We start from the raw sequence: 24009 nt of genomic DNA on the forward strand, positions 1-24009 counted from the left end.
TCATTGTATATATACACACATTTTAAAAAATCCATTCATCCATTGATGGACACTTAGGTTGTTTTCATGTCCTTGTTATCCTAAATAATGCATCAGTGAACATGAGTGTGCAGATATCTTTTCAAGTTAATGCGTTTTTTTCCCTTTGGATAAATGCTCAGAAGTGGAATTGCTGGTAATTATTTGTTAATTCTATTTTTAATTTTTTGACCTCCATGCTCTTTTCTATAGTGGCTGTACCCATTTACCTTCCCACCAACAGTGGACTAGTGTTCCCTTTCCTTCACATCCTCGCCAACACATGTTATTTCTTGTCTTTTTGCTGATACCCATTCTAACACGTGTGATGTGCTGTCATTGTGGTTTTGATTGATTTGCATTTCCCTGATGACTAGTGATGTTGAGCATCATTTCGTGTGCCTGCCTTTTGGCCATCTATATATCTTTGGAAAAATGTCTATTCAGATCATCTGTCCATTTTTTAATTGGATTGTTGTTTGCTATTGAGTTTTATGAGTTCTTTATATGGATATTAACCCCTTATCACATATATAATTTGCAGATATTTTCTCCCATTTTGTAGATTGCCTTTTCATTTTGTTGATGATTTCCTTTGCTGTGGAGACCATATCAGTGTTGACCACATTAATTCAATGGAATAAATTAGGCTAGATTGAAGTATATTTAATGTACTTTGTAAGGGTGTGCTATGCAAATGAAATGTACAGAATGGAATAGGGATATTTAGCCTATTTAAAAGAACTAGCGTGCTTGAAAAAAACTAGGTGGGTGGAGAGGGAAAGATGCAGAACTAAGCAGAGTGGTTGCACCAATTATGAATGTCTAAGGAGTTGGGTGGGTACTAGAGAAATTATGGAAATGCCCATCAGGGTTTAATTTGTTCCTGGCAGTAAGTCCTGACAGCCCCTAAGACACTGCCAGTATGATTGTGTTGTAGCTGCTGCCCCCACTACTGCTACCACACTACTACCGCCACCACCAAAGTTCTTTATAGCTTATAAAAGAATGAATGTTTTATCTAGAATGAATTCAGAGGAAGTAAAATTTCTTTCAGTGCTGAAACATATTTTAGTTTCCAAAGGGAGATTTGTATATTTCTCTGTTAAATTGAAACCTGGCTATATTTTAACCTGACTCTAATAACTCATATTTTTCTTTGTCCTGGGACATAATATAGAGCACAGTTCTGCACCTGGCTCTATATTTCATCTGTTTTCTTTGCTGCTGGTCTTTTTACTTCTGTCACTGCATGTCTTTTATATTGCCACTAATTGCCTTTTTATTTAATATTTTTCACTATTTGTTAATACTTATGTTGGCTAAATCTGACTGGAGGGTATAATGGATATTAATTTTATTCATTTTTTACTTTATTTCAACTTCATAGTAAAAATAATTGTAGGTTAGATAAGACTTGGTGAGGTAATACTATGCTTTTATAATAGAACCTTACAGTTTTCCTGTAAATAGTAAACTGTAAGGTTCTATTTTTGATGAAGAAGGTAGAGCTGGAACTTGAATTTGGTTCTTTGAGTAAAACACCAAGGCTCATTTTAAATATTGGGTCAGAATAACGGTTATTTCATGTGCCCAGGAACCTTTATATTTAAGAACGAAAAGCTATATTCCAGAGCATGAAGGTTGCTGAAGTTGATTTCTTAGATCAGTGGCTTTCACACCGTGGGTCTCAGGATTTCTTTATATTCTTAAAAATTATTGAGGATCCCATAAAGCTATTGTTTACATAGATATATCTGTCAATATTTACCATATTAGAAATTAAAACAGAAATTTAAAAACTTTATTAGTTCATTTAAACATAAGGATAAACTCACTCAAAGTAACAAAACATAATGATAAACTCACTCAAGGTAACATGAATAAGGTTTTTTTTTCTTAATAAAAAGCAGCTATTTAAATTTTTTTTTTTATTTTGAGGGGTCGCATGGTTTTACCTACTTATAAAAATTGTTAATGCCTATCTGACTTAATCGAAGTCAGTTGAATTCTTATATCTGCTTCTGCATTTAGTCAGTTGATATAGGTTATTTTGTTGAAGTGTATGAAGATAATTCAGTTTCACAAGTATGTAGTTGAAAAGGGAGAAGTATTTTATTAGCTTTTTTTCAGATAATTATGGACTGACTTTCATATTAAAGAAAACTGGACCAGTGGTAGTTTATTAAGAATATAAGACTTGAATCTTTTGTTGATTTCAGAAACATTAAAAACATTAAAAAATTTATAATTTGCAGTAATGCACAGGACATTTATGTTAGATTTGGTAGGTATTTATTTTGGGGAGGAATAGGGATAGGATGGTGTCACTAGGAAATGGAGGAGAGTTTTTTTGTGTGTCTGAGGTTTACAGTTATTTCAAATATTTATGATAAAGGATCTGGTGAACTATATGACTCCTCTCTTACCTGCTAGGAAGTTAACCAACTTCTGTATTTGTGGCTGAGAAGAAGCAGCAGTTGGCAAGTGGGACCACAATAACATCATTTTGGGAGAAGAAAATTCTAAGGAAGGAAAAGGAATGTGATAGTTGTAGCAGTACCTGTTACCTAATAGGGTAGTGAGAAATGCAGAGTCTCCATCTTACACACACACACACACACACACACTCTCTCTCTCTCTCTCTCTCTCTCTCTCTCTCTCTTTCCCCCCCCCGCCCCCCTTTCTTCCTCTCTCCCTTCCTCCCTCCCTCTCTCACACACTCTCTCTCTCTCTCTCCTCCCACACTCCCCCCCCCCCCACACCTTCCTTCAGGTTTTGAGGAAGATAAATTATTCTCTATAAACTGATGGTAATACCAGCAGACTATTATAAATAGTTAAAGAGGGGCACTTGACTAACTTGTAATCTACTATCCTGATTGAGATTAGAAACTTCCTGTCATAAATGAGTGTTGGGAGTTCCGTTGATACATTGGTGTTGTTCTTTTTGTCAGTCTGTAGGTGGTATACTGTTAGAGCCATGTGGTGACCATGGTGATAGTGAAGATGGCTGCCTTGAAAGGTGAGCATTTTCTCTTATTGCTAATTAATCATTTTGATATTTGGAGCTCTTCAATTTTGGGGTGAAATTTTTAGATGACTGTTATGACATTTTATATAATCTAAGAAACAAAGCTTCTCATTTAGATGGTAAACATACAGCATATTAAATGTGCATAAATATTCAGAGAGGGTGCAGGTTCAGATGTTAGTTATAACTTGGAAAATATTCAGAAAGAAGAACACAGCCTTCTTGGGGACACTTAAAACTTTCATTTGATTTGTAGAACAAGTAGGAATGTATTGATACACTAAGTATACCTTTTAGTGAGTTAATTCATGGTCTTGGAACCATGAATTAACTGTAAGATTATAACATAGTTGCTTCAATAAATATATATATATATATAAATATATAGATAGATAGGTAGAAAGGAAGGAAGGAAGGAAGGAAGGAAGGAAGGAAGGAAGGAAGGAAGGAAGGAAGGAAGGAAGGAAAGTTTTTGTTCTTCTCTTTGGTGTGTCCCAGTACCATCTTTTTTTTAAAAAAAATTTAAGTTTATTGAGATTACATTGGTAAATAACATATAAATTTCAGGTTTACAACATTATAATTCGATATTTATATACTCTCTTGCGTACTCATCACCCAAAGTCTAGTTTCCTTTGATTATCATATATTGACCTCCTATATCCAATTTGCCTTCCTCTCACACCCATTCTCTCTCGTAACCACAATTCTGCTGTCTCCCTCTGAGTTTGTTTTGTTTTGTTAGTTCGTTTGTTACTTTTGTTTTGTGTTCTCCGTATGAATGAAATAGTATTTTATTGTCTTTTTCAAATATGACATTTTAGTTAGCATAATCAACTTATGCAGTTGGTGCTTGTTTACCTCCTTGGCCAGCAGTAATGGAAGGCAGATACCTGAGTCAATGAGTATTTCATCAATATAGTCTTCACAGATATTCAGTAGATAGAGTCCTTTTGAGCAGAAGCTTTCTAGAATGTTTTAAGTCCTTGGGTAGGTTTTGAATTTTAAACATCCTGTACATATTTTTTGAAGCAGATATGTTATGATCTTTCAGTTATATGATTCTTTAATATGTTGTTAAAAGGCATATTGTAACTTTCTTAGGAAAGATAATTGATATTCTGAAGACAAATCAGTAATAAAGTGGCAGACGAGATTGTAAATACTGAGAAATCCCAGACAGCATTAGTAATTTGGTGGTAGCCTGTTGACAAAGGTAAACTTGCGTTAATGACATTGTCTCTTTTAATTGTGAGTAGGAAACTTGTTCTCTGAGGGTAAGTAAATTCTTTGGAGCCATGTCTCTGGAGTGTCCCCATACTCTGAAGGTCCACAGATTTTCCTGCTTACAGCAGTTCCTTGTGCTTCCTTTCAGGAGGCAGGAATGATCCTCTTCCAGCCCAGGGAATATTGGAGCTATGGGCTGAAGATATAAGATTAACAGCATTAACAGGCATCCCCAGAATGATGACATCTGGATTTGGTAGAACAATAAGGATCCATTTAGTGAGGACTCAATCTTTTTGGAAAAAGCCCTTTCCTCTTCAACTTGTGTGTATAGGTTAGCAAACTTGTTTTTAGATCGAAAGAGTTTCTTGGTTAGGTGGATTACATTTTATGTTTAACACTAATGTTTTTTGAATTTAGGTGATTAGATCTTTTAGTGTTAGGGTAGAATTTAGCTCACCCCACCATTTGTTCCCACTCTTAAGCAAAATAAGATCATAAAGCTTGCTAGAGAATTTAGTTGTTTCTCATGCTCAGCAAGAATAAGGTAATTATTTGTATGAGGAGATGACCTACTGTATTTAGATCAAGACCTGTGTTCTGAGTGCACACTATTATGGCAAGGTAGCAGCAGCACCTGTATGTATCATTGTAAACTGTCACAGTGTCTTTCAGGAGAACTTTCCCATAATAGGTATGTTGAGAACCTATTATGATACTAGATGCTCTGTTGACTGGTCATATAGTTAGAGATCATTTGTGACAGCTTGCTGTTATACATGTTCTAAATAGTGGATATAGTTTTTTGGGGAAAAAAGGCGTGAATTGAAATTTTAAAAAATTTCCTGTTTACTTGTTACCATTTTGTTTTGAGGAAGGAGAGGTTTAGAAGTGCTAACCATGTTTTGATTGCTAGAACACAATCAGATTTAAAATATAAGACATAGCTATACCTTTCAAAAATCATCCTTGAAAGAAAAAAAATTTCTCAGAGTGGGGGAGTGTAAAGCTATTTGGTCAAATAATTTATTTTACAAAATCTTTTCCATTATACATACAGTCCTTTTGGTTTCTATTTATTATGGATTTTATTTTTCCTTTTAAAATAGTTTTCTTTTTTGGTGTGGTTATGTGGGAGGGGGGTGAATGATACTAAATTTTTCTAAACCTGAAGTGATTCTGTGGATCTTTTCAGTAGTGTGTGATTTTCAGATATAGGGCTCCAAAGAATGGGCATATGTCCAGTTGTCATTTTCTTCTCGCACATTGTAAATGCTAACTATATGGGGAAGAGAGAACCTAGGTCAGGCATATGCAATGATAGAGACCTATTTATTCTTAAAAGACTAATAACTTTATTTGTTTTTTTAGGAAAGAATATTTGTCACTTGACAATGATAAATTGTCACATTTGATTCTGGTAAGAATTATTTTTCTTTTATGGTTCTTAAAAAATTGACTAGGTCTAACCTACCAATTATTATATATGGCCTTTAACTCGGATTAAATAGGTTTTGGGGAGATTTAAATATAGATACTCTTAGCAAATGTTCTACAGTTAAGCAGCAACTTAAATTACCACTTTTGGTTACAAGAAGGTTATGAAAACACTTTCTTGAATTTGGATCCAAACTTTATCTCTCAGTAATATATATTATAAAACTAGTTTGGTTGGTGGGAGTGAGACAGCTGACTGTGGGCACAGTAAACTAATGAAGACTACACAAAGATATATGCTGGTTGACTTTAAGCTGGGTATGAAAAGCTTCACTGTTGTGAAATGTATTCTTTATTTTAAAATGTAGGATCCTAGTAGCAAGATATGTGATTTGAATGCCAACACTGAATCAGAAGTGCCAGGAGATCAAAATGTTGGTATTCAAGGAGAAGCAGCATGTGTCCATATTCCACATTTAGATCTGAAGAATGTTTCTGATGGTGATAAATGGGAAGGTAATTTTATCCACACATACTAACTTTTTTTTTTTTTTCGTAACCGAAATTACCCAAAGCAGTAATGAGATTACTATCCTTTTATGGACAACCTTTTTCATTTCAATTTTCTGTTCTCTTTTTCATATAGGAACAGCGAATGGGTGTTTCACTCAAATGCACTATATAGGGTGGCTATCTTGTATGAACTTGAAGTTCTTATTCATTAGCTTTGAGGATGGATGTTAGAACTGATTAAAAAAATAAAATCACCTTGGATAGGCTTTTGTTAATTGTTAAACCAGGTTATATCTCCCAGGTTTTGAAAGTCCAGTATCTTAGGACTCAAACACTTGAAAGAGAGGGCTTATGTATAGCTACCTCTTCTTAATGATCATCAGGAATACTTTTTTAAAAATGATTATTAAGGACATTTCTAAGCAAATATTGTATCATATCCCTATATTAGGTTAGGCTATGAAGGCTTGGGAGCAGGGTCCTAGCACATTTTACAAAGGAGAGAAGTTTGAACTTAAATTTTAAAAGCAAGCTTCATGGGTATATGTACCTGTCAAAACTCAGCAAATGTATACTTAAAACTTGCATTTCATTGTGTATGTTTTTCTTTTTTATCAAAGACGCAAAAACTAATAAATATAGAGCTCCAGTGAATGCTTTGTATGCTGAAGTGTTTATGGGAAAGTATACCGATATCTGCATTTTATTTTGAAATTAATGAAAAAAAGAAAGATGGTTAATGGGATAGATGAATGTTATCAAGCAAATTTAGTAAAATGTTAATGGTAGAATCTAGGTGATTGATATATGGATGTTCAATGTAAAAATTTGTAAACTTTGCTGTAATATTTGTAATTTCAAATAAAATGTTGAGGGTGGGGAGTGGAAGCAAGCAAGCAAATTTGGATCCGGAAGTTCTTTTGGATCATACACCTTCGGTAAAGAGATGAGACAACTCAGGAATCTTAGTTATATATTTGTTCACTTAGATAAAGATCCTTTGGTTATTTCAACTTTATCAAGTTAGCTAATGGCATACAGTGGCAATAACAAGAGGAATTGCAATGCCAATGCTATGGTCTCCTTTTGCCACCTCAGGTCTACTCACCTCACCACAGTTGGAGGGTTTTTATTTTTTTATTTTTAAGATATAGCCAGTTTTTAAAAGCTTTAACCAAGTCATTGTTTGTGCCAACCTTTACTGCTGTCTCCCCACCCACCTTTTTTTTTTTGGTCTAGATGTTTGGCATGCCTAGTGGCATATTATGTGTCTTAACTTAGACTAAATCAGGAAGTTGTCTTTCATTTGCTTTGTTCTGGGTTATTCAGGACATTTGAAATTTATGAAGGTGTTCCCCAGAGTTAGGGGATGTATTTGCATCTTGGTGGCAGTGAAGATCAGATGTCCCTCTTAGTTATTTATCCTAGCACAGTCACTGAAAAGGAGTGGTCAACAGGGCATCCCTAGAGTTGCAATAGGAAAGGATTCTCTGAAAGACGAGGCTGTGATTCTGACAAAGGACTTAATGCTTCTTCCTCTTGAAGGAATGCAGGTAAATAGCCCTTTACAATCCTGAGGGTCCTCATTTTTAAGTTTTCAGCATAAAAGAGCAAATGTTTTTCATTGTCTGAGGAGATAGGACATTATCTGTCTAGCTTTAGCTTTTTGGAAACTTCCCCAAAGAGTACCTAATGCCTGGAGTCTCTTGTTTCTCTGTCAGAATTCACCTCTTATAGCTTGTGGTAAAGAAGGAAGATAACTATGGATTATTGATTTTCAGTGTCTGAGCTATCCTGTTATCCACCTGGCTCAACAGCCTTGACAAGACCACATAGACCTGCTTCTGGCTGTACTAGGAGTAGGGGTCTGTGACTTTCACAAACCAGAGTTGAAGACATCTGAGTGAACTTTTCAGCCATGAACCCTGTATATGCTTGGGAGAGTGGCTGTTAACAGACCATGTTCTTCCTTCCAACTTTGCCACCCAATACAAGGATGATTTTCTACAACTAGGAGTTAGGATGATCTAAATAAAATTTTCCTCAGGAGATCAAATTATGTTAGACCCTAGATACCTTGGAATCAGAGACATACTTTGTTTAAATGTGACTCTTAATAGAGAAGTGGGGTAATTCCAAATAGAGACCCACCTTACTCTTTTAAGTGTGTAGGTTTTCTTTTTTGTACTGCTCAAAGTATAGTCAACAGAATGAAGTTAGCGAGCAGGTAGCACATATCTACCACCAGTATGAATTTGTAGCAGCTATTCGAAAGGTCTTGGCTTTTGACGGAAGTGGACACCTTTCCTTCAAATTCTATTCTGTTAACTCGTGAATGAAAACAATAGGATCTTTTCAAAGAGCAATCATTCTGAGTGAAATATTTTTTTGTCAAACCAATTATACTGAAAAGCTTCAAATAGTACCTGTTTAAGAGTTTCTATTTTTTTAGTTTTATGTTTGAGTCTTAATAAAACAGTTACTACTTTGATTTTTTTTTGCCTTGCTTGCTGAAATGGAAATGTATGTTTGTGTTTGTTTTTAAAGTGGTTAGTAGTAATTTCTTTGAATAACATTTTTGAGCTAAATGCCTAACTGGTTTTAGGGAAATGTTTTTGGTACCTTTGGCTTTGTGTTAGTTATGTGTATGGTTTGTTCTGACTGTGCTGTGTGTTCACTTTAGTATTTTTTGCCATTTTTTCCATTTTATTAGCGTCATGCCCTATCACTTTCCCCCTCATTGATTTCAAAACAATGCATCTGCAGAGAGATGGGGAGGGTAAGTATGGTTCACCATAGTTTAGTTTTTTTGCCTTTTTATGGTTCACTTTGTTTGCCTTTTTATTAGCCCTTCTCCTGCTGCTCCCATATAGTAGGAAAACCGTTCTGAGTTAAAAATGATACTCTTAAAAAAATTGTTCTTGTTACTTCTCTTTTCTTTAAACAGAAGCTTTCCTGCAAAATGTTTATTATCAGTTAGTATATTTGCTGGGAAGCAGGTACAAGGGTTGCTTTGAAAATCACTTTTTTGCTGGGTTTATTATGGGATTGCACGCTTTGTACCTAATTTTTAGTTATCAAATTGATCTGGGCTTTAAAAACAATTATATTTCTATTATTCTGAAGAAAAATGTAATGCTTTAAATTGCTAATGCATAATTAAACTAAATGATTAAAGTAGCAATCCTAATCTGTTGTGTGAAGAAAAAACATTCTTGATTTTTGACACTGTCAAGCCATCTTTACACCCCAAAATACTTAAAACCTCATTTTAATTTTGTTATTGTTAATAGCCATAGCATCAAAGTTTTACATTGTAATTATAAAGTTAACGTGTAGAGGGAAAAATGAAAAGTGCCCTTCCTCTCTCCCAGACTCCAGTGATATTATCCAGTGATATTTGGAGTATATTTGTGGACGATGTGTTTATCTGTATGTGTTCTGTATGTAATCAAACCTTATATGTGCAAAGACATCAAATAAATCAACATGGTTTTATTTGAGAACATACAGGATAACCAATAAAATAAATGCAGTTAAGAAGGACAGCTGCTATTAAATTTTATCTTAATAATATTGTTGAGTGTTTAATTATTAAAATATGTATTATGCATAGGAATCCTGTAACAGAAAATTACCACCACAGTTTAATGTTAGAAACCAGGTGCTGTCAGGTGAGTTAGCTACTCATTTGGAAATTATAACTCATTTTGGAGTCAGAGAGTTCTATTTGGTGAGTGTTCTGTATAGCATGGGGAATAGTTTCTTAACATGGCCACTTGACAGTGAAGGTCAATTTATTCACCTGGCAGCATTTGGCTGAGTTAAATTCCCAAGGACTTTTGAGTGTTTACTGTTTCAAAACAAAGACTTTCCCTACTTGAAAAATAAGTTTTGATATCATTTTAAAGAGCTCGACAGTGTCCTTTCTTGCTTTGTAACTTGGTTCAGAAATTTAAGGTATAACTCCTTATACGAAAATAGAACTCTGGGCTATAAAATATAAAAGGAAGTACAGACAATTTTTAAACTGTAGTAGGCTTTATGAAGATCCTAGTATCCTTTGTTTAAAAAAAAGTATCAAATATTATATGAACTATAACATAATAATATGATTTAAAAGAACATATATAACTGTAGTAATGTGATTTTTTTTTTTTCCATATGGAACCAAGAGACCCATGTTACTATTATTTGTGTTTGTTTTACAGAGCCATTTCCTGCTTTTAAGTCTTGGCAGGAAGACACTGAGTCTGGAGAAGCTCAGCTCTCCCCACAAGCTGGAAGAATGAATCACCACCCCCTGGAAGAGGACTGTCCTCCAGTATTATCACACCGTAGTTTAGATTTTGGGCAAAGCCAGCGTTTCCTACATGATCCAGAAACATTAGATTCCTCATCTAAAGCACTTTCTTTTGCTAGGTATGTGATTTTTTACTTAAAGGTGATTTCAATTACTTACCCAGGTCCTTTGAGAGATTTAATCTTCTAGACCTGCAGTTCAAAGCTTTCTCTCCTATTTCATGAAGCACATTTTTGTAATTTTAAATTATTTGGGTTCTTAAATTCTGAGTTTACTGAGGTGTAGTGTTTGGAGTTTGCTCTCTAATAGTCATTTTCTCATGGTGGATTTATTCATTTGATTATTGATGCTTGAAATACAGAACTCTGGAAGAGAAGCAGCAAGTGAAGCTTACCAATCCCTAATATTTTATTGTTAAAACCTTATATTAAATTGATTCTGAATGTCCAAACCTTTTCTTTGTAGTTTGAACACCAAAAGAGCTCTGAATTGCATAGGTATCTTTGTTTTTCCACCTTTGCCCAAACAATATTTCATTGATTCCAAATTGTTTTCATCAACATGGTGATAGTTAATTTTGTAATCTGTAACACTGTAGCATGTTTCTTTTTTTAAATCTGTTTTTTAGTGTTAGGGATATATTTCTTGGTAATAATATCATGTTATATGAGGGGAATAAGAGATATGGTGTTCATAACTTGAAAATTTAACAGTGTTCACCTCTCGGTCTCATTTAGGATTCGAAGATCATCCTTTAGTTCAAAAGAGGAAAAAAGAGAAGACAGATCACCATATCAGTTGGTCAAGAAACTTCAGAAAAAAATCAGACAATTTGAAGAACAGTTTGAAAGGGAAAGAAATAGCAAGGTAAGTTTGTAGCATTGTGCAGCAGTGAGTCAGAGCTTTGGAAGGGGGAGAAGCTTCTTTGGAGAGCATTAGTCTGTTCATCTCTTTTCCAGGAGATGGAATGAATCTGAGACACCCAGAGCTATAGTGATCATCTAGAGCTGAGATTATGTAGATCTTTAGTCTCCTATTCCCAGGCTAGTGTTCTTTCCATTGCAGTTTTATATTTCCATGGTCAAAACAGCCTATAGAATTTTTAAGGTAAATACTTCAATTGAAAAATCTTGTTAATGCTATTTCTGCTCCCTCAGAAACCACAAGCACCAAGGGTGGCAGTCAGAGAAAGAGAGAGTTTAATAATTTTTGATGACAAATAATATCATAAATTTAATAATAAATTTATAATGCCTAATAGCAATAATTGAATAATTAAATTTAATATTAAATAATAAATGTAATCTGATAATTTAATAATTTGCTCATGCGACGTGGAAAGAGCCCTATACATGGAGTCAGAAGACCCATATTCAAATCTGGCTTGTGCCAGTTCCTAGATCCTGCTCTGAGAACTTTACTTAATATACTGCCTTATCTACTTGACATTAAGTAAGAAGAAATGAGGATTGAGTGAAATCTCTACTGCTGGAATAGTAAAATATTACTTTGGCTTAAATTAACATAACCATTGCTTACCACAAAGATATCAGTAATACTTTTCTTCAATTTTTCAGCCTTCTTACAGTGATATTGCAGCCAACCCAAAGGTATTAAAATGGATGACAGAGCTTACCAAACTGCGGAAGCAAATTAAAGGTATAAAATGTGCCATATTTGTAATATTCATAATATTGTCTATTAGAATTATAATTTTAGAATTAGAATTATAAATTTTAATAATTTAAAATTTTGGACACTGTTCACCAAAAGTAAAAGTTTTCTTTTGTTCTTTCATTTGTTATAGTTAAAGTTGGGGCACTATATTATAGTCTTCCAAAGATCTTTCCTGTGTTTTATTTATTTATTTATTGCCCAGCCCCCGTGTTTTAATTGGTTGTATTCTTTTGAAAAATAGCTTGTATATTCATAAGTGATATTATATTTATAAAATTTATCTGAAACGTATTTCAGATGTTAAACAGTTTTGGTTTTTGTAGGTATTTCAGCTAAGACTAAGAATATCTAATAATGTTTATACTACAAAGACCAAATTGTAAGGCTTGAATTAAAAACTAGGTCTTATGTTACTGGATGTCAATCCAGTACAGTACTTGCTAAGGTATATTTACTTTGTGTTTAGTGAGCATGTTTTAAAATAATTGTTAATACTTAAAAAATTATCTGTACCAAGTATGGGTTTATAATCTGTAGTATCACATTTTGGTTTATTCATTTGAATTTATTCAACCGAATCTTTTAGTATCATTGAGTACCAGGTACTTACAGACATCTGAGGCTAAAACAGTGAAGAAGACAGTGTCCCTACTGTCATTGAGTTTATACTCTTAAAGTTAAGATAAGTTCTCTTCTCTCTTCTTTAGAATTGTTTCCTACAGCTCTGTTACGCATTTCCTTATTTAATGCCGGTTTCCAACAGCTTGTCATTAAACAAGAAAAATTAGTTCCCAACTAATTTTTCAGTTTTTTTCCACTCTTATTGTCCTATAGTCCATTCTCTTCATTGTAGCCAGAATTACCTTGTAAAAAACGATCTTGTCTTACTATCTTGTTCAAAGCCCTTTAGAGAGCCACCCTTTCCACTTAGAATAAAGTCCAAATTCCTTGCCATGGCTTTCAAGGTCTTGCATACTCTGCCTTTTGCCCACTTAATTAATCACTTTCCTCTCTCATTTTATGTTCCTTAAACATGCCATGCTTTAGGGCCTATGCACTGGCTATAGCCTCTTCCCTTAAATTTCCTGTACTACATTATCTCCTCCTTATTCCATGTTTAAGTAGGATATCACTATCTCAGAAAGGCCTTTTATGTTAATCCCATTCAATGTAGTTGTTCTTCTACAAAATACAGTCCTTTTAACACTGTGATGCCATCCTTTTTTGTCTTCTTTATAGCACTTAGCACTCTTTGTAATTGTTTTGTTTATGATTATTATTACTTGGTTTTTGTCTTTATTTCCCTGAGTATATGCTCCATGAAAATAGGGACCATGTCTGTTTCTCCAGTTCTTATCAGAACATTTTACTTCAGTAGGCTTTCTATGAATATGATTGAAAGAATGAATAGTATAGCTCTCTTGCTATATGTATAATTTTAGTACTTCATGTGCCCTTGAACTATCTGAGCCTGTATGCTGTTAATGTATGTTTTTCTGTCGTATATCTTATTCACTGATTACTTATTTGATCTAGTTGCATTTTAGCTAAAATCAGTATTGCTGATGTATCCTCTTGGTTCTCCACTGTAGATGCAAAACACAAAAGCTCTGATGGAGAATTTGTACCTCAGACACGTCCACGTAGTAACACTCTTCCAAAAAGCTTTGGCTCTTCTCTAGACCATGAAGATGATGACAATGAAGATGAAGCTAGGGTCATTCAGAAGGAGAAGAAGCCATCGAAGGAAGCAACACTTGAACTTATTCTGAAAAGACTAAAAGAAAAACGTGTTGAGAGGTGTCTTCCAGAAGATATCAAAGTAATCTTAAGCTATGATGTTTGGCCAGACTAGTCTTTAGAGTCCCTGAAACAAATTAGTACCACAGTGGCATAGAGTATGTCTAAGTAGTCTAACCGGCCTGAGTCTGCACCCCAAGTTTGCAAATATAGAAACATGTTTTTATCAGCATACCAGAAGTGCCCTATCTTTCAGGAACTGAATCAGAATAATAAGACTAAAAAAACTAAAATGCTGATATGTTCATTTGTATTGAAGGCATTTGGTAAGATGAGTGTGTAAAGAGCATGAAACAACTTGAGTTTGAATCCTGGCTTTGTATCTTAATAGTTATATATATTGAGCTCTTAGCTTATGCGTGGCACTGACTGGTTATATTCTGTGCATTCTGCCATTGAGCCCCTTTGACAGCCCTGATATGAATGTGATTATGTCCATTAAAATACACAATATGGTTGTTACAAAAATTGAATGAATTTTTTTGAGGAACCATTTCACTAAAGCCCATGCCTAGGTCAGTCCTGGTCAAAGTACCTGGCAGCCCCAGTCATTTAGCAGATAAGATTTGCTGAGAATAGAGAGATAGATGATCTCAAGTGAACCTTTGTCTAGGCAATGATGAGTCCTAATGCGAATTCCTATCTTGACAACAGAACACAACTCTTTCATGTGAATATTAGTCTTTCTCCTCTTTGAACAGAGCTGGAGTAGAAATTCTAATTGCTTCTGTCCTCTAACTTTCTTGTTTTTGGATTTTGTATTAGACCAACTTCCCCCCTCCTTAAATGCTTTTGATTGGATTAGCTTTATTCAGAGTCATTATTCTAGATTTAAGATTCAAGCTTGAGTTTGAAATCACAATGTTTTTATAGAGTCTGTACCCAGGTGTCCTCTACTAAACGTACATAATCTAAAGTGGTACTTGTTCTAGGAAGATAATATTCAGGGTAATTTTTTTTACCTCTTATTTCATTCTGGTGAGAAACAGGTAGTATTATCTAGCCCTAGGATTAAGTAGACAGTTTATTTGATCTAGTGTTAAAAGGTGGTATATGGAACACTGGTTCACTGGGATGTTAAAAGGTCCTATGGAATAAATGAGGAAGTTTCTATGGGCAGGTAAATTTGGGGTGTCATGTCTACTCTAGTACCATTTAGAGTACTAAAAGTTAAGAGAAGAGTATTACAATGTAAAAGAAGAGCCAGATGAAGGGAAACTGGAATCATAGAGTAGGAGTCTAAGATGAAAATTGACATTGTTTTTTTAAAGGTCTTTCCACTATACTGCTATCAGATTTTCTTAATAGTTTAGGAGAAATATTGGATTACAGGACCTATGCTGTGCATGCATGTGTTTTTGTTTGTGTGTCCGCATACACCAAATTATAGTTATTTCAGTAAAATAATGTGCAAAGTTAAATAATAGGCATTTTTGTGTACTTACCATGTGCTCGGTAGGCACTGTTGCAACTACCTTTACAGCATATTAACTCATTTAGTTCTCATTTGAGCCCTATGAGGTAGGATAAGTATCCTGTCTTATAGATTAGAATGTTGAATAAAAAATGGTTAAGTAACTTAACTAGAGTCACTAAGCTGGTATTCGTAACTTATTCAGATAAAAGATAAATTAAGCCACCAAAGAGGATTGATACCTACTTATTAGAAGACCAGATTCTGCGGGAAACTGAGATATGTTGCCTGCAAATCCACTAGCAAAAGATATATTATTAGCCTAGGCTGGGTGGTGATGGCCTGCCCTTTCAACTTAATTGTTTACATTGTGGAGGTGAGAATAATAACGGTGCTAATGGAAGTTTCTTTTTCCCTCTCTAGAAAATGACAAAAGATAATTTGGTAGAAGAGAAAACTTCTCTCCAGAAAAGTCTTCTTTACTATGAAAGCCAACATGGAAGGCCGGTAATGTCTCTCTTACTAAAAATATTTGATTTTTTATCTTAGAAAAGAAGACAAATCACTTTTGAGGCCCACATCTTCAGAGCTGTTTTATAGAGCACTGTTTCCTACATTTGGAATATTGCCTACTTATTTAAAATAACTTTTAAAACTTGGTGGTGGGTGAGGGGGAGCGGGGTTAGTCATATTGCTTTAATGTTTTAGACATTTTAGATTTCTGATTAATTTATTTTCATTTTTCTTGCTTCAGGTGACCAGGGAAGAAAGGCACATTGTTAAACCTCTCTATGAGAGATACAGACTTGTAAAGCAGATGTTGACAAGAGCTAGCATCACTCCTGTCCTTGTAAGTAAAACATGCAAATATTTATCGAGTTAATTTACCAAGACCTTCTCTTTTGAAAACAGTTATTATGGTAGTATATGGGAGAGGGACAGCCAGGATAGCAAGAATTGTATATGTAAGGTGAGGTTATTGCCTTTAAAAGAATAGGAAATTACTAATAAGTACCTGCTACTATCTCCTAGGCACTTCTATAAGCATTTTTATGTATGATTGTGTCATTAAATCCTGGTAAGTCATAACAGATAACAGATGATAGCCTCATTTTACAGTTGATGAAGCTCAGGCTCGAGTGATATTGCCCAGGGTCACCTACATTGTGGAATTAAAAAACCTACATTTCAGACATTTCCCTAATTTCTTTCCATTTAAATTCATGTCTTTGAAAATACATTAGTTTTGTGATGAACGTTTTGATCACTTAAGTTGCACAGTAATATAAACTGATTTTTTTCAAGTTTATCTTTTTAAATGAAAAAGTTTAATAAAATAATGCTTATTCATATTCATTTACATTTTTAGAGAAAAATGAAAACTCTTACATGCAAATTAAGTGTTGTCCCCAAATTAACCGTTAGATAGTATGGCTCTAGATTTCTCTCAGGCTCAAGTAGAAAACAGCATGTAGCCCATTTTGCATCATCTCATAGGAATTAATTTACAGGAGCTTATGGTTTGCTTAGGCTTGCAGGCTATTTTCATGTCAGTAGCTACTTGCATGGGGGTTTCCTTGAGGCTTGACCACCCGACTACTCGTTAGAAGGTTCATGTTGCCCTTCTGAACACATTTTATTTAGCCCTCATATCAACTAATTCTTTTTTAATTGGCTATTGTTTTAGTGAGCCATCTCAGCAGTATTTTAATTAGATATAGTCAGTTTTCTTTGAACAAGGGAAAAAATTCTGTTATAGTTTATACACTTTCCACTTAAGAGTTTATTTAATACAGATTTTATTCTTTGATTACAAGGTATTTCTGTGTTGTTGACTTTTTCATAATTCCATAATAGTATAATCTTTGAATTTCTTTATGAAAACCATTTTAGAATTCCACAAGTTAAAAAAAATAGAATTCAACAAGTTTATTTTTAGAAAGTCAATAGGAAGCATTTCTAGATCTTACAGACTCCCAGATATAATTATCATAAAAAGGAATTTGGAGTCTAAAAGTTAAGCTAAGACAATTCAGAAGGAAAGAATAGTTTTTCAACAAATGGTGCTCAGACAAGTGGATATCCACGTTCAAAAAAACAAAAAAAGATGAATTTAGACTTCTACCGTACACAAAACTTATCTTAAAATGAATTATAGACCTAAATAAGAACTAAAACTGTAAAACTTAGGAAATAGAGGAATAAATCTTTATGACCTTGGATTAGGCAGTGTTTTCTTGGATATGACACATAAAACGTAATGACAAAAAAATGAATTGGACTTTATGAAAATTAAAACTTTTGTGCATCAGAGTTTTGGACACTTAATAAAGTGAAAAGACAGTCTACAGAACAGGAGAAAATTTTGTAAATCATGTATCTGATAAAGGACTTGTATCCAGAATATGTGAAGAGTTCTTATAACTCAATAATAAAAAAGACAAATAGCCCAGTTAAAAATAGACAAAGGATTTGAATAGACATTACTCCAGAGAAAATATATAAATAGCCATTAAATATATGAGATGTTCAACATCATTAGTCATTAGGAAGTGCAAATAACAGCCACATTCACATACTACTTTATACCCACAAGGATATGAAGAAATTTAAACTCTTATTAGACACTACTGGTGGGAATGTAAAATGGTGCAGCCACTTTGAAAAACAGTTTGGCAGTTTCTCAAAAGATTAAACACAGAGTTACCATATGATCTAGCAGTGCTCCTCCTATATATGTCAAAGAGAATTGAAAACATGTCTACACAAAAACTTGTACACAGTTTTTATAATATTATTCATAAAGCCAAAATGAGGAAATAATCCTAATGTCCAGCAATTGATGGATAATAAAAATGGTATATTTATGCTAAGTGAAAGAAGGCAAACATATTGTATGATTCCAATATATGAAACATCTAGAATAGGCCAACAGAAAGTAGATAAGTGCTTGCCAAGGGCTAGAGGGAGTGGGGCATGAATAACAGCTGATGAGTACAAGGTTTTTTGAGGGGAGAAGGCTGATGAAGTATTCTGGAAGTAGATAATGGTGATCGTTATACAATTTCTGAATACTAACGCCACTAAAGTGTATGCTCTTAAAAGTTTATTTTGTGGTATGTGAATTATCTCTCAATTAAGCTGTTATTTTTTATAAAGGAGTTGTAAAGGGGTCCTCAGGCCAAAATGGTTGATAGCTGTTGTTAAAAAGAAAAATGCTCCCAATTAAATTATGTCACACTTTCTTCTATGATTTAGAATTTTAAAAAATTTTCTGAATGAACTTTTAGTTTTATCTAAACATAAATTTTATTTTTCACTTTTGTGTATACATAACAAGAAAATAGCATATAAGCAAAAAGAAAAAGTTTACTAAGGAACTCCTAAAAAATTCAAAGCAAATGGTTAGGATTTTGAAAATGAAGTTTACTATCTGTCCCATAGTGAAGTGAAGCTTTATTGAACACTTTGAATACTTAAAATGTAAATCATTTATATGTCGATTGTTACAGGGATCTCCATCCACAAAGCGAAGGGGTCAGATGTTACAACCAATCATAGAAGGAGAAACTGCACATTTTTTTGAAGAAATCAAGGTAATCCTTAGGAGAAACCATTCTCTGATCTCTTTTCTAAAGGAATAGTTGAAAGTCATGGCCTGTTTGATTATCTGTTTGGTTATCTTTTTAGGAAGAAGAAGAAGAAGAAGGTATTAGTCTGTCTTCTGAGTTAACTGATTTCTTGAAAACTGCTGTACAAGCACAGTCTTCATTGGAAAACTCAGAATCTGATGTTGAAGAAAATCAAGAAAAACTGGCTCTGGATCTTCGATTGTCAAGTACTCGAGCAGCCTCTATGTATGTATACTGGTTTTTGGTTTTAGTCTATTTATATAATAAAATGTATATGCCAAGAAATTCATTATTAAATAATCGAGCACTTGGAATTAATGCAATGTCCAAGATATACTCTTTTTAAAAAATATGATTTACAGGGGTGGTTAGCAAGTTAGTTAGTGGTTAGCAAGTCTGCTTTACATGCAGAAGGTCCTCGGTTCGCACCTCAGGTGGAGCTACGGACCATACTCCGGATGCGCCAGGCCCCAGGTGCACACCCTGAGCTTGTGGGAGGAGATACCCTGCCGTCAGAGATCTAGTTCTTAAGTGGAAACAGCAACATCCATAGGTCAGGGGTGGAAGTGTGGGGGGAGGGGAGGGAATTAAAGAGCATGGAAAAATAATTTACAGACACATGTTGTCATTCACATTTTCTTTTATTAAACATTAGTGTTTTGAAATTTTAAAAACAAAAATCCTACATTTGCTGTATAACAAAAGTACAGGAGCCAGCTGAGACTCATCTGTCAGTATGTTCTCTATCAAGGCTTCTTCACCTAATATTGTATCTGACTGTGGTTCTCAGCCCTGGCTTCACTTTAGGATCATCTAGGAAGATTTTTTTTTTTTAAGTACCGCTACAAAGTCCTACCTGCAGTTATTCTGATTTAGTTAGTCCCAAGTGGCGCTTAGGCACTGATATATTTTAAAAGCATCTCAGCTGACTTTAGTTTGCAGCAGTTAGTTCGAACCACTCTTAAGAACATAATCAGTAGTACCCTTTCAATAATATTTTCTTCCCATTTCAATTTTAGGCCTGAATTACTGGAACAACTTTGGAAAGCCAGAGCTGAAAAAAAGAAACTACGTAAAACATTACGGGAATTTGAAGAAGCATTTTATCAACAAAATGGAAGGTTCGTAGAGAATCACAACATTGAGTACTATTTTTCCTTAAACGCACAAGCTCATATGTTAAAGAAGTATACAGAAATTGAAATAAATTGTGCATGTAAGACTATTAGCATGAAAATAAAACTAAAAAACATTCTTTTATATTTCCAAGCCCTGCTATTAATATCAAGAAAAAGTCAGAGCTAGAGAAAACAACATCTGATAAAATATTTTAAGGTTGTCCTAGGGAGGCTTGGTTGAGTGGCAACTATTTTATGTTCTTTAATTCTACACCCTCACCCTTTTGGAAATGTTTGTGAAATGAGCTGTTTCTCCTTTTCAGAAAGTGTCTCATAACACGAGTGCTATGTTCAGTTAGCTAGGATTCTTATATTGAGACCACTGCTGCTTAGGCTACATGTTAGTCACTCCAGGATGCCCATTTCCAAATGGTGTAACAGGGTGGCAGTCATATGGCTCCTGTAATACAATATGGCAAGGTGCCTTTATCTCACTGAGTAATGTATAGTTGACTCAGTGAGGCTCTTTTAAAAGTAAAAAAAAATACGTTTTAATTCAAATGATGACCAGAAATGAGGGCTGTCTCACGTCTCAGAAAAGTTTTTCCATGTAATTGGGTGGTCTTACCAAGCCAATGGCTATATTACAAATTCTAGAATATGTTTACTTTAATTTGAGAGTCTCCTATATAGGTTGGCAAAAATGGTTTTAAAAAAATATCAAATGCAGGAATGCATTTTCCAAGTACCTTCTAATTCTTTGTCTTTTTGGAAGAAAACTTTGCTTATACTTAGGATGATTTGATGTTTTACTTAGTGGTTAAACTGAATTATAGAGGGTCATTAATATACAGTGAGGAAACTACTTTTTTGCTACAGATAAGATGTTTTACTTTTACATCTCACTTCACTGAAGCCACGATTAATGTATGAAATGACTCATGGCCCTCTAGCAATAAATATATACGCACAGACCTGACAGAACTTAGCAGTGTATATTTTATTAAAATATTACCTCTAGTTATCATTGATAAGTATAGCATCATTTAATTTGTCAATAAAGAAATCCATCAAAAATAAAAGTATTTTTGGAGTGTTCCTTGGGGATAGGGAGAATTAGTTCAATAACAATTTTTCGTGCAGAGCAATTTTTTATTTGAACTTAAATTTGGTAACATTGTCTTACATTACAACAACTCTTGGGACTTTATTATAAGATATTCTAGGTGATCTCCAGAATGTTACAGATTTTATTTTCTCCCCTAGGAATGCCCAGAAAGAGGATCGTGTTCCAGTACTTGAGGAGTACAGGGAGTACAAGAAAATTAAAGCCAAGCTTAGGCTTCTTGAAGTTCTTATCAGCAAACAAGATTCTTCAAAATCCATATAAAATATGTTTCTTGAAAACATCATAAAGTCAGTTGTATTCCCTGAAGCTGTCATCGTGTGTACTTGGCTGGTACTTGAGTTCATTTTTTCAGACACTCAGAGAGTCTCATTTTGTAACTTGGTTGTGGTGCCACTAGAGAAATGATGGGGGTGGTAAGTAGACCCTCTCTAGGGAGCGCAGTGTTCCATCTTAACCACAGACCGTCCTCTCCACCTTTAGCAAACATCTAGTTTTCTTCATTGTTTTGTACTACAGATACATCCTTTTAGCAAAAGACTAGTATTTTATCCTTTCAACTTCAAGAACTTTGGAAATACAAGCTTTTTGTTATTACCAATTTTATTATTTTTTTCGTTACTGAAGATAATTGAGAGGAGAATCGTCACATTGAATTCTTCAGTTGCCTTTTTCTTACAGAATGACTGAAAATTTGAAAGAAAGGCCTATAAATGTGCACGTATGCAACTACATTCTATGTTTTCCTAGAAAACCAAAATCAACTGAAATTTCAAGTCCTACTGTGGAATACATTTCTGTTTAATTCCCAAAGTGACACTTTTTCACAGGTAGTATGTTAGCAAAATTTTGCAATTCATTGGTCAAACAGCTCCTGGATGAAGAGAACAGAGGGTAGACCAAAAAGTGACCTTGCTTATTAGTATAGTGAAAACATACATCACACATCATGCACAGAACTGAATCATATCACATGCTGCCTATGGGACTTAAGTTACTGTTTGTTTCCTCAGTTACTGTTTATCAGCTGGTGATGATGTGATTTGCCTGCATCAGATCCTACTTTTTTTTCCCCTTACCCACCTCCAGATAATGTGAGAAAATAGCCATGTCAGTATGTAGGAATTCTGATGGTGCTTAGATTTGTGTGTGAAATCAGATGGGCCTAAATTGGCAGAAGAATCATTATGCCTGAAGTAAATCTGTTCTTAACAAGGGCTATACCACTGCATTTTTACATATACCTTCAGGGGCTTGCATCTTTTTGTGTTCTCTTAATCAGCAAATTTCATAAAGAAAACGCCCTCTAAAGGGACCACCTTTTACTCAGTCACATTGCTGTTTAAAGCAGCTGGTTACAAGATGTATAAGTGGTATGCCCCTTGACATATACTCTTAAGGATATCTTTTGTCTTTGGCTTTGTGTAGCTTTTTTTCAGGTACTCTCCTGGTATTCTGCTAATCATTTTCACAGAAAGGTGACTTTATTTGTGCTAACAGTATAATAGTCATTAATAGCATATTCTGGTCAGGCTTAATCTAAGTGTTAATTTTTTTCCTGGTGCTTTTTTGGATTGATGAGTGTCTTTGATTGTGCCCATGTTTTGCATGCAGTGACTCATGCATGGTTTTCTTAACTAGCTAATATTAACAATATGTTCCATACAAAAATGAACTTTTGCAACATCCTTTAGTAAGATGAGGGAAGCATGAACCTCAGACTTCTGACACTATTACATAGTAAGCACATGAAGTAGCTTGATAATAAGTAGCATTTCTAGTACTTCACATTTCATCTGTGTGTGCAATGGCTTTTTTTTTTTTTTTTGGCGGGGAGGGAATATTCATTAGTAGTGAATATGTAGTTGGGGAATAAAGCACTAAATCCAGTCCTTTTTGTGTGGTTTCCTTTTGATACAGCGAGGTTATTCATAATGTATACCTAAAAAAGTGAAATTTAGAACGCCAAAAGATCACTTTGATTTGAATCTATCATGCAGTGTACATTTAGTTAATTTAATTTCTTTCAGTCTCCAGACAGGAGTATATCCAAACATCTAATTTAATGTGCACTGTATATTGTTTTATATGAATATTTTATTTTATATACCACATGCAAAAATGTCCATATGCACTATTTAAATGTTTTAAATAATATATTCCTTCTTTATAATGCTAAATCTATATGAGTACCATATTTTTATAAGTCAGCGGCCTGACTGGTTTCATTTTAGAATTAACAGCTGCTTCATGATGTCGATTATTCACTGTTAATGTTTGGCTGCAAGTAGGATAGATAAAAGTGGCATGGCAGCACTTATGCTATGTGACAATATTGTGTGTCATAGTTGAGCAGTAGGTAAAATTAGGCAGTTTGTAATCGTTTTACTTTGATATAAGTAAAAACTGTATATCTATATACAAATGATATATAGATATATATGACCACCAGTATAATTGGAATGTCTGGCACTTCATTGTATAGACTTTTGTAATAAAAGAACTTAAATGTTCTGTCATTGTAAATGTTTTTTTTCTCTCCACTAGATGTTGAAAAAGGAAAAATAGAGACCAAGTATTCCTTTGTCTTTATGTTCTCAGGCTTTGTTTGAATTACCCCTACCCAGGACCACATAGGGGACAACAGGGTTAGTAAACAACCTGGCTGACGTGGGGCATGGTAAGACAGGGGAAAGCTATCCCCTGTGGAA

The 24009-nt window shown here is 34.2% G+C and overlaps 1 protein-coding gene across 4 annotated transcripts in view; it reads left to right on the forward strand.

Moving 5' to 3' along the window:
* FAM13B (family with sequence similarity 13 member B) overlaps positions 1-23812 on the forward strand; it is an 80579-nt gene extending 56767 nt beyond the window's left edge. For 2 of the 4 annotated variants that reach the window (XM_016160612.2, XM_016160614.2), the window contains 14 exons: positions 2975-3042; positions 5650-5698; positions 6084-6231; positions 8942-9007; positions 10440-10650; positions 11269-11398; positions 12109-12190; positions 13801-14030; positions 15846-15929; positions 16177-16272; positions 18935-19018; positions 19113-19279; positions 20074-20175; positions 21439-23812. In XM_016160612.2, the coding sequence (XP_016016098.1) occupies positions 2975-3042; positions 5650-5698; positions 6084-6231; positions 8942-9007; positions 10440-10650; positions 11269-11398; positions 12109-12190; positions 13801-14030; positions 15846-15929; positions 16177-16272; positions 18935-19018; positions 19113-19279; positions 20074-20175; positions 21439-21562 (1641 nt within the window). In that variant the 3' untranslated portion in view covers positions 21563-23812. The remainder of the gene's footprint in view (positions 1-2974; positions 3043-5649; positions 5699-6083; positions 6232-8941; positions 9008-10439; positions 10651-11268; positions 11399-12108; positions 12191-13800; positions 14031-15845; positions 15930-16176; positions 16273-18934; positions 19019-19112; positions 19280-20073; positions 20176-21438) is intronic. The other 2 variants (XM_016160613.2, XM_016160615.2) reach the window with 1 other exon arrangement.
* The last annotated feature ends 197 nt before the right edge of the window (positions 23813-24009 follow it).

Source organism: Rousettus aegyptiacus, unplaced genomic scaffold (assembly GCF_014176215.1).
Source record: "Rousettus aegyptiacus isolate mRouAeg1 unplaced genomic scaffold, mRouAeg1.p scaffold_m13_p_7, whole genome shotgun sequence".
Classification (NCBI taxonomy): domain Eukaryota; kingdom Metazoa; phylum Chordata; class Mammalia; order Chiroptera; family Pteropodidae; genus Rousettus; species Rousettus aegyptiacus.